The following is a 13,303-nucleotide window of genomic DNA, read 5'->3' on the forward strand; positions in this document are numbered from 1 at the left end:
TGTAGTCATGGACTCATAGAGCCCTGACATTGTTATGATGCCTTCATAATGGCAATTACACAACCAGGATGAGAGGATGAAGACAGGAATAGATGGTTATTTGAAAGTGGTGCTATGAGACCATCATTTATAATGACAGTGCCTGAGAAGTGAGTTAGAGTTAGAACATGTGCATAAAGGTTCAGGGTACAAAATAATTCAGAACAAGACAGGCACAACCAGCAGCAATGTGAGAACATAGTTGTAATATTTATTTCAAAGTTTTTTACAAAGGCAATTGTGAATCTTTAAAGCTTGTATATTGAAAAACATACTTGTTCCTGATAATATTAGCCCTTATCACTCTTGACACATGAGGCTAAACTAACAGAAAATAAAATAAGATATAAAACAGGCTTCACGCAGTCTGCCTTAAATGCTCACCAGATTTGAGTTAAATACTGTAACATGTCTCCATTCATGTTTTTAAATATTACCTTAGTGTAGCAATAAATAAAACAACCTCTCAAGATTCTCCAAAATCTTCAAAAAAAAACTTACAGAAATACATTGCAAATGATAAATACTGAGAACCATGTTACACACAACATGCAGCTGCATGAGTGAATGTAACAGTCTAAACATGGCTGGACTTGAAGTTAGGAAAGGTTAAAGATGTCAGCAGAAACGGAGGCTTAAAGCTATCATCTTCCCAGTCCATGTGCAAGGAGAGCTCATCATGTTGCTCCCAGTCAAAAAAAGAGGGGGCGGGTGGGGTGGGTGGTAGTGTTGGAGTGGAATGTGTCACTGTTGCTGGGGTTTGCACCAGGTCTTTAAGACGCAGCCGCCATGCGGATCCTCTCTGGGGGAAAGAGCAGAACGTTCTTCGCTGCTTTGATAGTGTTCTTCATGAGCATCGCCACCGTCATGGGCCCCACGCCTCCGGGCACGGGAGTGATGAAGCCGGCCTTCTGTCTCACGCCTGAACATGGACAGAAAAAGGAACAACGTTAACAGAAACCTGAGGACAAAACAGCCAAAAGACCAGCTCACTGCGGAAATGTCCGTTGTCCAGCCTTACCTTCAAAATCCACGTCTCCAACCAGTCTGCTCTTCCCAGTCACCGGGTCCTGCACTCGGTTTATTCCAACGTCTATCACCGCTGCTCCCTCTTTAATCATGTCCGCGGTAATAAGGTTTGGGATCCCTAATAGCACAGCAACGCGGTGCGGTTAGACAACAGAAACAGCTCGGTCTGATCAACAGATTTGAGCTCTAAACTGGTCAGTAATAGTCAAAAACAGGCGGACACAAAGAGACACAAACCTGCAGCAGCCACAATGATATCAGCGATTTGAGTGTGTTGGCGAAGTTGCTCCTTTGGAGTGTAACGGTGAGAAATGGTGACCGTGGCATCACCTGCAACGAAACTAAGGTTTAGTTTGGATTCTTTGAACTCCCCTTCCTTATGCAGGTTATGCAATAATGCGCACACATAAATGCCACACAACCTACCTCCGGGTCTCTCGTGACGGCCGTCTGTATGCAGTAACATGGCGATGGGCATGCCCACATTCTTGGAGCGTCCCGCAACCACAACATTCTTCCCGAGGGTGGGAATACCTGTAAGGTGAGGTATTAAGGTCAGACTCGTCGTTCAGCAGCAGCAGCTCGACATTTACAGCAAGTTAAGCTCCTTTTCCTGTTACCTGTACGTTTAATTATTTCCCAGACTCCCCACGGCGTAGCAGGAAGCATGGTGGACTGGTCCAGGCACATGCGACCGACGTTGACCACGTGGAAGCCGTCGACGTCCTTGGTGGGGGAAACCGCGTTACAGATTGTGCGCTCATCGATGTGGTCTGCAAAAGGAAGAGAATTAAGTTACAGTCAGGACAAGAACATGTCAAATATTTTGTTCAAATGCAGCCTACGAGATGATAACCCAGACAGAGACAGACCTATACTTGACTCAGATTCAATATTTAACCATGATTTAACACAAAGACAGATGTATAATTCTCGACACTCATCCCACTGTTTCTCTGTACCTGGGAGAGGCAGTTGGACCAGCAGGCCGTCCACACGATGGTCTGTGTTGAGTTTGTAGATCAGGTCCAATAACTCCTCCTCACTGATGTCTGAATGCTTGAGAATCGTCTCGCTGGAGATTCCTGTGGGAGGTGGAAGTGAGAAAACAACTCAAGGCTCGAGGAAGCGTTTGTTCTCTTGTGATTTGTATTGTAGAATCGCCCGTGTTTACATGAGGATCGTGCGAGCGTTTGTCTTTCACTCACCGACATCAGCGGCGGCACGCGTCTTGTTCAGGACGTAGGAGTGACTGGCGGGGTTGTCTCCTACGAGGACCACGCTCAGATGGGGTCTCCTGTGGCCGGCTATAACCCAGCTCTCCACGTCGGCCCGGGCCTCCTCTCGGATCTGCCGTGCTAGTTTCTTTCCTGAGATGACCACTGCCTCCTGCCTGAGGGTTAGTGCAAACAAAAAACACTGAGGTCAGAGCACAAATAAATAAAACTTTACATATTAACAAGTTATGGTTATTCACATAGGCAAAAGAAATACAAGCTCAATATGATTCTCTCTAGAGGGTCCAACCAGAATACTGTTTTTAAAACTCTTTTACAGATAATTTTTTCTGACTTGATTATTGGAATAACGTTTAATTTATAACATTTATGTTAAATCGACTTCTGCTGAATCTTGTCTCTTTGATCACTTCTGAACAGGGCTTTTGACACCAGAGACCTGTAATCAATCTCAAGCATCTACCCTGGACAAGCACCAATTCTTGTCACTAAAATTAGAGCCCACACCTCTCCACCTGACTGAGCCATGTGTTTTGTCAGCACTTGTACCATAATATCACGGTGTTTTCAGCCCCAACGTTGGAGTACAGAAACTAAAAGAGCAGCCTAAAGAAGTGCACTCTCCCCCCCCCCAAGTTTGTACTGTAGGGTGCAGCATTGTTTACTGTGTAATTGTATAGGCAGGTTTGAGCTGCTTTATCCAAACAAAAGCGTCAGGATAGTTTTCTGTTATATAACGATAATTACAGAAAGCAGTTAGCTAATAACTGAAGAGTAATGAGCCATCAACAGTGATGTAACAATCCCTTTCACTGTGCCATAACTGATTAAACCTCACAGAAAAGTGTCACATCTTTGAGGAAAACGGGGTGAGGCCAAGGGGCTAGTGTACCACATCCCACAGAAAATGTGTCAGGACTGTAGAGCGGCAAAATACCATTTATTCCCATATGAATTTAAATACACAAGAAGAGAAAAGAGATAATCTCTCTTTATATCCATGATCCACGTCAGGGGGAAGTTGTCTTTTTGTCTTGTTTTGTTGTTTTGCTATTTTTCTAAGGTGCTTTATTCTTCTGTTTAAAATAAAGCGTAATAAGTTTGTGTTGAATAAAAATCACCTTGTTTCAAAAAAATACATATCTATCAGATCTAATTTACTGTATGGATGCTTTAATTGATATTGTAATGTCTGTGTGTGTGTAATAAATCATGCACAACGTGTCACTCTTTAAATTATCTATCTTGTGACTGTGGAGCTGCAGATCATGTGCAGACTCCACACGAGATTTGTCGTCTTTGAGACATTAGTATCTCAGTCATGCTGCACTCAGCATGTTTCCAATCAATACCTGCACGGGATACAGCAGACACGTTATCAGCCTTGATTTCTTGTATTTAATTATGTTTTTATCCATTTAAAGTAACCTCACGTCACCTAGGTTATCTTGGTTCAAATGCATGTGCATGTCATTTCCCTGTGCATACATCTGCACCTCGGCCTCCAGCTGAAACCTGGCTCCTCTGACAACAGGGTGCAAGGACTCAGACCGATTTCATCAGCCAGCTTCCCTGCAACGTTACCGGCACGACGCTAGGGGCGCGCTTTAATGTGGCCAAATGCGGACATTTAGTACAACACAATCAAACAAAACCACACAAATTCAACGCGCCACCTTATTCACGTGTACACAATGTTAAACAAGCGGGCAACAAAAAATTAAAATATACACGTTTTATATAGTTATAAATCTCAATTCTTTCTCATGGTGGAGAAGAGGCGCCGAGCATGTCGTGGAAGTGCTATATGTGCAGTATGTACCATTACCACTTGTGGTGGAATAAAACCATCCCTCCATTGAAATTGAAGGTTTAAAATGCTGGTGCTCGTTCGTACTCACCTCGGGGCGGACGTGTGCAGTTTACAGACTTGGTGCTGGGTGTGTTGGCACAGTTTCCTGAGAGTCCTGAGCGCTGCCATCCTAGCCGGCTGAGAGAAGCAGAGACACCGCGGCCGATTACGAAACACACACACTCACACACACCACTTCCACCCGGAGGCTGACAGAGCGACGTCTGTGCGGGGGGAAGAGGAGCAGGGCAGGCTTTAAAGCCCTGCCCCCGCTGCTCACGCATGGTGCCTGCGTCACTGCTTTCTGCTGCCACACCTCTACTGCACACATATTACATTACTGTGTCTGCATGTTTCCACTGAAAGAGACCAGAGTGGCCCCACACAGCCGCGGGGGGACTGATAATATCCACATACTATACCGTACACACATGCAGCGATTACATAAGTATTAGTAGAAAACTATATATTATTAAGTAATTGTGCAGACAGGCTGGAGTGGTTCCTGTCAGTTTTTCAGAAAGCTACCTACCTCACAACAGACGCATGTGGCTTTAAGACGACTAAAACATCAGTGTATTCAGATAGGGATCTGATTTTTATTTTTATTTTTTTTAAACTGTGGACCCAGGAAGAATATAGTCTCTGCTGAGGCAGCTTGACTAATGGGGATATAGTAAACAGATAAAGAAAAACAAGGGGCCGACTGAAGTTTAAGATAAATATGAGCATTAATGTGACTTTATTACACAGTCTACGGTGTGTGCGTGAAGTGTGTGGATGGACGAATGGTTTTTAAGTAACTTTTACAAAGTAAAAACAAAGCAAAGCAGCTGTCTGCCTGTCTCGATGAGTTGTAGTACAGTCTGTCTGCCACTTGGCGTTGCAGCACCTGCATGTGGTCGGCAGGGGGCGCCAGTCTGCCGGCTGCGCCTCCGCGGTGCAGCGCCGATAGAGGAAGAGTCACCGTGGGTGCAGTTCATGTTAGCCTGAGCCTCACTGTTAGCAGGCGGCGCCGATAAGTGAGTTCGTTGGTGTGTAATTTACACCAAAAAACCAAAACAAGCAACAATCTTCTGTTTTACTAAACCAGGGCGAAGAGTTGTAACCGAGACTCCCTGACGACCGTCTCCAAGATGAGCTTCCTGTTGTAAGTAAAGTTGCCAGTCGCTTGTTAAGTTGCGGTCAACGTTAGCTCCACCAGGGGAAGTAACTGTGAAAGTAAGACCCCGTTACAGAAAACAAGTCAGCTAACCAACAACTGGACTACATGTGAACCTCCACAGTCTCTTACGCAGGACTAGCATTCGTCATCTCGACATTATCTGCCAGCTGTATTTATTCATGTTTTTCCAGCACTCGACAACCGTAACTTTTTTAATAACTAGGTTAGTTACCCGTGCTAACTTGGCTAGCCCCGGTTCTGGCTCACAACCTGTTTGTCAACTTAGCTTTTATTATCACCACCTCAGATAACATTAGGCGTGGGAATATTAATCATAATCCACACCTTTTACGGCCTTTATTTCTTTCGCCAAGAGGTTTTTTTTTAATCCTAAGCGATGTGATTATCCGTCAATGTTGTTTACAGTGACACTGTGTCTGTCGCATTTCCTGTTTGTGGGACCAACTGGGTCATCACATTGTACTGTTGTTCACTGTTCACTGACATGGATACAGATTATAGTTATTTTTCAGCCACATCACGGGGAATACATGCCAAGACAAGGCCCGTGCGTTGGTATGACAAATGTGGCAGCCGAGCATCAAATTCACAAGATAAGCTTCCTGCAGCTGCTGATTGCTCTGATCAGACAGGAAGGACCATCACATGTGAAGGCCCAAGTGGAGCATCCAAAGAAAACCCCACAGTCTTGTGTACAGAAAGTTGCTGAGCTTCACATATGTCTGTGTTTTTTGTTTTTCTGCAGTGGCAGTCGCTCATCTAAGACCTTCAAGCCGAAGAAGAACATCCCAGAGGGCTCCCACCAGTACGAGCTGCTGAAACATGCTGAAGCCACGCTGGGCAGTGGGAACCTCAGGCAGGCTGTCATGCTGCCAGAGGGAGAAGATCTCAATGAGTGGATCGCTGTCAACAGTGAGTGGATGGTTATAATATACCTACCTATTTATAGTAACATAGCTCCTTGCATAAACCACCAGTTTATTTTTGCTATTTCCTATCCACCACTGTTAAGATGAGCTTGTGCATCACTTAGTGGTATGAGAAGCATGGAAGGATCATACAACACACACCGCTGAAAAGTAGAGGTAGTTTTCAAAGCATGGAGATTTTTTTAACCAAATAATATTCAGGCTCAGTGCATCAAAAGTATGGACTATTTTGATATTTGTAAATTTAATATTGGAAGTAAGGAGAGAACATAATTAAACATATGCACTAGGTGGGGAAAGCAACTAGATGCCTGGTTAAGTAATAATTTCTGGGTGTAAATAGTGCTAACTAAAATGGATATCATACAATATTTTGAGTGTTAACCTTGTGTATTCACTGTCTTGTTTTTTAATCACAACAAAAACAGCGAACAAACAATAACATTTTACCATTTCTTTCAGCCGTGGACTTCTTTAATCAGATCAACATGCTGTATGGCACTATCACTGAGTTTTGCACTGAAACCAGCTGCTCTGTGATGTCTGCTGGACCAAGGTAACGGCAAACAGTGTTCCTGTTATGCATTCAGCTTCTACAGGGCCCCTTTTTTCACAGAAGACACTTTGACTTGTTAAAGTAGTAAAAGCTTAAGCTCAACATCAACAGTGTTTTGCATGTTGGTTGACAACAGTCATGGTTTACTGCTACGCTAGAATAGAACTTCAGTATTATTAGTAGCACGTGTGTCTATTGTGACGAGTCCAGATGTCTCATGCAAAAGACCTGCAGACACACTGGAGGTAAAAAGAATCGCTCAACAACATTGAACATGAGTGGATTAGCCTTTTTTTTTTTTTTTTTTTTTTAAAAACAACAAAAAAAACAACAACACAAAACTCAAACCATAGAGTGAGAGCAAAGTACTAAAAAACTAATGTGAGTCAAATAAGAATAAAACGTAAAATCACAGATAGCAAAAGTATTCAGCCCTGAGACATCACAGGATATAAAAGACACATACAGAATATAAAAGAGATCATATGAAAAGCAATAAACACAGATTATTGCTTTTTATATGATCTCTTTATATTCAGATGCCCTGGCAAAAAATACAGTGAATTCATGATGTATTCATTACTTTAAAAACGGATTCAGAAGGTTTACTTCAACTCATGTGAAGACAAAATGACAGAGAAAACAATATTTCTTTGTTTTAGTTTTTATCTGTGGTTGTTACATGCAACTTGACGTTACCAAAATTTTATGTGTTGCATAGCTGTCAAATTTGTCAAAGGGAATTTTTTGGCTGATGTGGGTGTTTATGTAATTGTAGGAAGGGGGAACTTCACATTAGTCATCTGAGATGCAAGATATGTGTCGCACTGAGCTCAAGTGCTTTAAAGAACATTAACAGCACAAGTAACAACCAGGAACAATAATAAAAGATTTGTGGTTCAACAGCACTGTTACACAAGGCTTCATAATAATAACACTTAAGATTCAATAAGGATGTGTCAGTAATTAGGAGTTGTGTCAATTTATGAATCAGCTATGAGAAAAACACTTGTTAGTGTTTGAAGTCATGATGAATACCTTTTAAATTCACAGCTTGTACCAGGTGGTTGGGATTTTCAGCCACTTAGTAAATAAAGATTAAGTTTAAACTCTGACTTACGTCATGAGCCTTTTCTGATTTAGAGAACAGACAGCAGAGAGGCAGCAGGAAATGAGGGTAACAAGAGATACAGCAAAGGTCCTCAGCTTGTGTTTAATTAGACTGAACTGAGGCTTTGTGACCTCAGGGTCATTTAAGTCAGACTGTTGTTAACGACTGTAGTTAATGAAACATGATTTGACCTGTAGCCAAGGATTTGGAAATAATATGAATAAAAGAACAAAGTCGTGGATTCAGATTTTTAATGGTTAAGACTAAATGAAATGTGAATACATGCTCTTGAGTGTCACATGGGAAAAACAGGAATTAAACTTTGCATGTGGTCCCTGTAGAAACTGTTTAGTTAGAATCTAGATTCAGCACTTCCTCAATCCTCTGTCCTGCCAAGAGCGTCTACAGACGGTCTCTAATCAGGAGGAAGAGACCGGGGTTTACTTCCTGTTGACATAGAGCCTAGATATGACATGACTGTAGATACTTTTGCATTTCCTCCGCTTGATGTTTTTTTTAGCTCGATGTTTTCATGTGGTTATTATAGAACGACAGAATGAGTGCATGTCTGTTTAACTAATTAACTTACTGAAGTCATTAATGAGAGCACTCTTTCTCTGTAGGTATGAGTATCACTGGGCTGACGGCACCAATATTAAGAAGCCCATTAAATGCTCTGCGCCCAAGTACATCGACTACCTGATGACCTGGGTGCAGGATCAGCTGGATGATGAGACACTTTTCCCCTCCAAGATTGGTGAGTCTTCACCAAACAACTGCATGCATGCATTATATTCAGTTTGAATATTTACATCCCAAAAGGCCCACAGCTTTTTTCTCATGCTAGTCGTCTAATTGTAGAACAGTGAAGCAGGACAGAGACCCTAAAGAGTCTGACAAGGCGACGCAGTAATTTTATTTTCAGTCACCTGATTTCATTTAAACCGATCATGTGTCTCACATGAGGACCGGGCTGACTGTACTCTTTGCTGTGATGTACTGTAGGGTTCAAAGAGATAAGGTTAAAAAAAGGACAAGGATGCTCTTCTCTTGACATTGTCATTTTCTAACTCTTGTCACACAGGAGTCCCCTTTCCTAAGAACTTCATGTCTGTGGCCAAAACCATCCTGAAGCGTCTGTTCAGGGTGTACGCTCACATCTACCACCAACATTTTGACTCTGTGATGCAGCTGCAGGAGGAGGCCCACCTCAACACTTCCTTCAAGCACTTCATTTTCTTTGTCCAGGTGAGATCATCAGACCGTCACGTGGGGTTTATAATCACTGACGTGTATCTCTCAAGTCCCCATTCAGACATAGAGCGGAGTCCATATAGAGTTGGCTTCTGTAAAACGTGTCTGGTGAGGAGGCTGGAGATGAAAGATGAAAGCATCAACAAGATAATGACAACGTTACCACTTAAATCAGATAGACGGTTAGACCCTTTGCAAGCTGGACTAATTTTTTCATCATGCCTCACCATTGATCCATCACCACAATGATAGAGTTGCTCTCCCCCTGTACTCTCTACTGTTTTGTCAATTACTATCTAACACTACTGACACATTTAAATAGTCAACATGGATCTTTTCAATAACCGAAAACCATGAAAGCCAAAAGCCATTATTTAAAAAGATAAACCCATCAATTTCCCCAGATTGTACTTTTGTTAATTTGGCCTGGCAGGGAGATTGTGTGGTGTTAAATGCTACACAGCATCTCAATTATAAAATGTAAACGGCACTCCCTCTCTTTACGTTGTTGGCAAAGGCGTGACAAAGGCCTTTAAACACACTCATGAACTGAAGTGACCTTGTGTGCATGAGAGCCAGTGAAAAACAACCCCCCAACAACCATTGGCCCTCACTGGCTTTACTGTGATATACTGCACAGCAATGCTGGCAGTAAGATAGTGATGGCAACATGTGCAGAGCAAATTCATGAGTTGGCTACTAAGTACGTTTACATGACACTTGAAAAAAACAACTATTAACTTAATCCAACTATAACTGGACAACTGAAGTGCATGTAAATATGTTAGTCCGACTAACATGACTAACTGAAACTGGACGCTGCATGTGCGCATGCTTCCCAACAGTAGTTACGGCACAAAGTGGAGCAGAGAAGCTGCCCGAACGCGGACAAGTAAAGTAAATTGTTGAAAAACACGTGCTAAGGTGTCCTCTTCAGTGGTGAGAGGACGCGCTGTATGTGCCGTTTTTTTTCCTTTCACCCCTGCCCTTCAAAAAGTCTGTGCACGCCACTGCATGGTTGCACTCGGAAAGAAGCTGGAGCTGTTGAAAACTTTAAAACTTTGTGGATATTTTGTCCCCATGGGCAGATCAACTGTGCTCTTACTGTTTTCTTTGTCTTTTTTAACAACGTGGTATAAAAAGTGGGGGGAGCTCTGGCCGGTTGCTGTCACCTGAACTGTGTCTTAATAAATGTGGAGAAGGCAAGTGGTTTAACAACAAGGTTTTTTGTTGTTTCTCTTGTAGGAGTTCAACCTCATTGACCGACGAGAGCTCGCCCCCCTGCAGGACCTGATTGAGAAGCTTGGATCCAAGGACAGATAGATATTTCATCACATTTCTGATTTCTTTTAACAGTTTCCTTTTTCTCCTTTGTCCCTCTTTGTGACCTCTGCTACCTCTACGACTTCTACTAGTCTCAACTCTTACAATCTGTGCCTTCTTCTTTTCATTTTCTGAATGTTTGTACTGTATTCTTTTATTCCCACTGTTGTCTTTTATGCTGTCTTTGAGCCTTTTTCCATTTTGCCACTCTAGATCTAGTATAGTGTAGGGTAGTAAGAATATTTTTCACAGGACTGTGTGGTTAACGACTCAGTAAGAGCAACCTACTGAATTTTGTATTGGACCAAGGACATTTGGAAGTTAAAGTGAAAACCAGCTTTTTTTTTTTCCTAAAAAGTTTTAGTTGTTGATAAATAAGGTGTTTGCTTTTTTGTTAAGTTTTAGCTATAGCAGTTGCAATGACTGACCAAATATCTCAATATTAGAACGTTGTTTTTTTTTTACATGTCTGTCTGTGCAATGCAGAGTAACAGGAAAGATGGCCAGAAAAGTATTGACATGATAGGCCCTGGGTGGACTATTCACCTATGAAAATACAAAGAGGTGGAAGGTATTTTCAGGTCAGCATGAAGACAGGCACAAGGAATGCATAGCATATAGCTCTGTATCACAAGCTGGTTGATACTGTGGGGTCCAAAAGTCTGAGGTCAGACTTCTGGACCCCGCCGGATGTGACCTCATGTAAACATGCTTCCGATTGACATGCTCTTTGACCCAATTACAGATTGTACGATATGAGATGTCTTTGTTCTTGCCCCAGAAAACTATTCAATTTGGTCATGCAATATTGTTCTTTGCACATTTTTTGGGCTATTTTCTTAATTAAATAGTAAAATGCGAGATAAAGTGCTTACAGTGGTAATTTAATCTGCTTTAGAGTTATTATCAATATCCACTTAAAGCTAGTATAATGATTTTTGATGGAGTTGTATGTAGAAATGATCGTATCAACAGCAAAAGTAGTCTAATGTGAATTTTTAGTTTTACTGTCATTTTAGTTCATTTCTGTGGTGCCGATTAATTGTGGAACTCTTCATGTTTGTTCTCTCAATGCTGGTACTGTTTCTTTTTTTTCTTTTTTTTTGTTTATTTACCAAATATTCTGCCCCTTGATTGAAATTGAATACTTGCACCTGTGAACAATGAGGATGAGGGACCTGAGATGTATGTAGTTTTTTGACAGAAGCCGTCATTTGTCTTGGTGCATGTATAATTATCATGGTTATTTCCTGTGCTTAACTCAGGCTCCAACAGCAGGGCTGTTTTACTGCCATCCATTTTAAAAAACAGATGCAGCTAGTATTTCTGATGAATGTGTTGTTTGGAAAAGTTTAATCAAGGGAATTGGTCCAAAACCTATTTCATGTTGTGTCTAAATTCATATCAGACAATCATGTAAGCAATTAAGAGCAATTAAAGCATCACCAGGAGCCAGCTGATGGACTTAGGTGCAGTCGAGCGTTCATTTTATAATTTACCACTTTTTGACTGAAGACTGTTCCAAAATATTTCAATCATGTTAAAAAAAATCTTAATTCACGTTGAAGTGTGATTTATCCACTTCAGGCCCCAAAGTTGCTTGGTAAAAAAGAAATCAAGTTGGCATCCATTATGTTACTCATCTATGAGCATATCAATGTATTTTGCAAGACTGATTTTATTTTACAAATTTTATCAGAATTTATGATTAGTCCTTTCTTTCAGTCTACTCACGGTTTTGAAATGTATTCCTTTTTCTCACGATTTTGTTTTTAAACGTTTGTCACAGAGTTACATTTCGTTATACATTATGAAATAAATTGTTGACTCAACCTTCTCAGATGAGGAGCAAGGGCTTGAAATTAAAAGTTATATATATATATTTACAATAATGGTCCAATCATTGCGTCATCATTTTGACTCGCAGGAGGTGCAAGGATGTTAAGTATATACTCTGTCCGAATATTTGCTGTAAATAATATCAGTGTTTTATCTGAACAAACCTGTGCCTTACAAAAATGAAAATGTTTGACATTGACAGTATTGGTAGATCAAAAACTCAATAAACACACCGAAAGGACAATGATGTGTTTCTTTCATTCGTCACATACTGAATGCCTGGAGGTCTGCAGATTTATGGATCAATCATGTTGAATTGATTCCTTCAGTCTCAAACAAAACAACAAAACAAAAAAACACTGATACCTTAAACATTCCCATACAATTTTCAGTTGTATTATATTCTAAATCACTTCAGAAGAATGCAAACCCCTGAGATTTACATTTATGAAAAATCACATGGGATTGCCCAAATTTTCTGTCAAGTTCATTCTGCTAAAATTCATTTAGACGACGCAATCCATCAAATTCTCGAAGGTCAACATTTGGGGAAAATATGACATTAAAAAACCCATAATAGGAAATTATTTGGGTGCTTGAGATGAACTTCAGACTCTAAAAACTACATTTAACTTTCAGGCTCCATATAGGGTAACATGATGTTATTGAAGTTAAAGTTAGAGACGAATGAGCATGCATAACATTAGTCACATTAATATGTGAATACAAAAACATTATGTAAACAGACACACATACAGTGATTGATCCACATTGCTCTGCATAGGTAGACCTATAACAACTATATGTGACCTGTAACATGTATAACCCCAACCCTAACCCATAGAGATGCAATAAAACCAATGATATTTATATAAATATATATTTTATTTATGCAAGAGACAAAAAACTCAATACAATAAATATATAAAGATTTACCTTATTCATCC

The 13,303-nt window shown here is 40.8% G+C and overlaps 2 protein-coding genes across 2 annotated transcripts; one reads left to right on the forward strand and one right to left on the reverse strand.

The window, feature by feature from the left end:
• Positions 1-230: 230 nt before the first annotated feature.
• mthfd2 (methylenetetrahydrofolate dehydrogenase (NADP+ dependent) 2, methenyltetrahydrofolate cyclohydrolase) lies at positions 231-4,386 on the reverse strand. Its single transcript, XM_085786727.1, has 8 exons — positions 4,208-4,386; positions 2,277-2,461; positions 2,031-2,153; positions 1,689-1,841; positions 1,495-1,602; positions 1,306-1,398; positions 1,061-1,186; positions 231-961 (listed from the first exon to the last, which is right to left on the reverse strand). The coding sequence occupies exons 1-8, from the start codon at positions 4,285-4,287 to the stop codon at positions 813-815; spliced, it is 1,017 nt and encodes a 338-aa protein (XP_085642853.1). The 5' UTR covers positions 4,288-4,386; the 3' UTR covers positions 231-812.
• Positions 4,387-5,090: 704 nt separating this feature from the next.
• On the forward strand, positions 5,091-12,600 carry LOC146981477 (MOB kinase activator 1A). Its single transcript, XM_085786728.1, has 6 exons — positions 5,091-5,308; positions 6,090-6,256; positions 6,736-6,829; positions 8,564-8,697; positions 9,025-9,188; positions 10,440-12,600. The coding sequence occupies exons 1-6, from the start codon at positions 5,295-5,297 to the stop codon at positions 10,515-10,517; spliced, it is 651 nt and encodes a 216-aa protein (XP_085642854.1). The 5' UTR covers positions 5,091-5,294; the 3' UTR covers positions 10,518-12,600.
• Positions 12,601-13,303: the final 703 nt, after the last annotated feature.

The sequence above is a fragment of the Trachurus japonicus genome, chromosome 9 (genome assembly GCF_045865225.1).
Source record: "Trachurus japonicus isolate A0001 chromosome 9, Traja_1.0".
Lineage (NCBI taxonomy): Eukaryota > Metazoa > Chordata > Actinopteri > Carangiformes > Carangidae > Trachurus > Trachurus japonicus.

What these genes read in the sequence shown, in the direction of transcription:
- mthfd2 (XM_085786727.1), bottom strand. Translation starts at nt 4,287, where the DNA reads ATGGCAGCGCTCAGGACTCTCAGGAAACTGTGCCAACACACCCAGCAC. An exon ending in CTGCACACGTCCGCCCCGAG is followed by an intron (nt 2,462 to 4,207) that starts GTGAGTACGAAC and finishes ACTAACCCTCAG; the next exon opens with GCAGGAGGCAGTGGTCATCT. An exon ending in TGGAGACGTGGATTTTGAAG is followed by an intron (nt 962 to 1,060) that starts GTAAGGCTGGAC and finishes GTCCATGTTCAG; the next exon opens with GCGTGAGACAGAAGGCCGGC.
- LOC146981477 (XM_085786728.1), top strand. An exon ending in GTGATGTCTGCTGGACCAAG is followed by an intron (nt 6,830 to 8,563) that starts GTAACGGCAAAC and finishes CTTTCTCTGTAG; the next exon opens with GTATGAGTATCACTGGGCTG. An exon ending in ACTTTTCCCCTCCAAGATTG is followed by an intron (nt 8,698 to 9,024) that starts GTGAGTCTTCAC and finishes CTTGTCACACAG; the next exon opens with GAGTCCCCTTTCCTAAGAAC.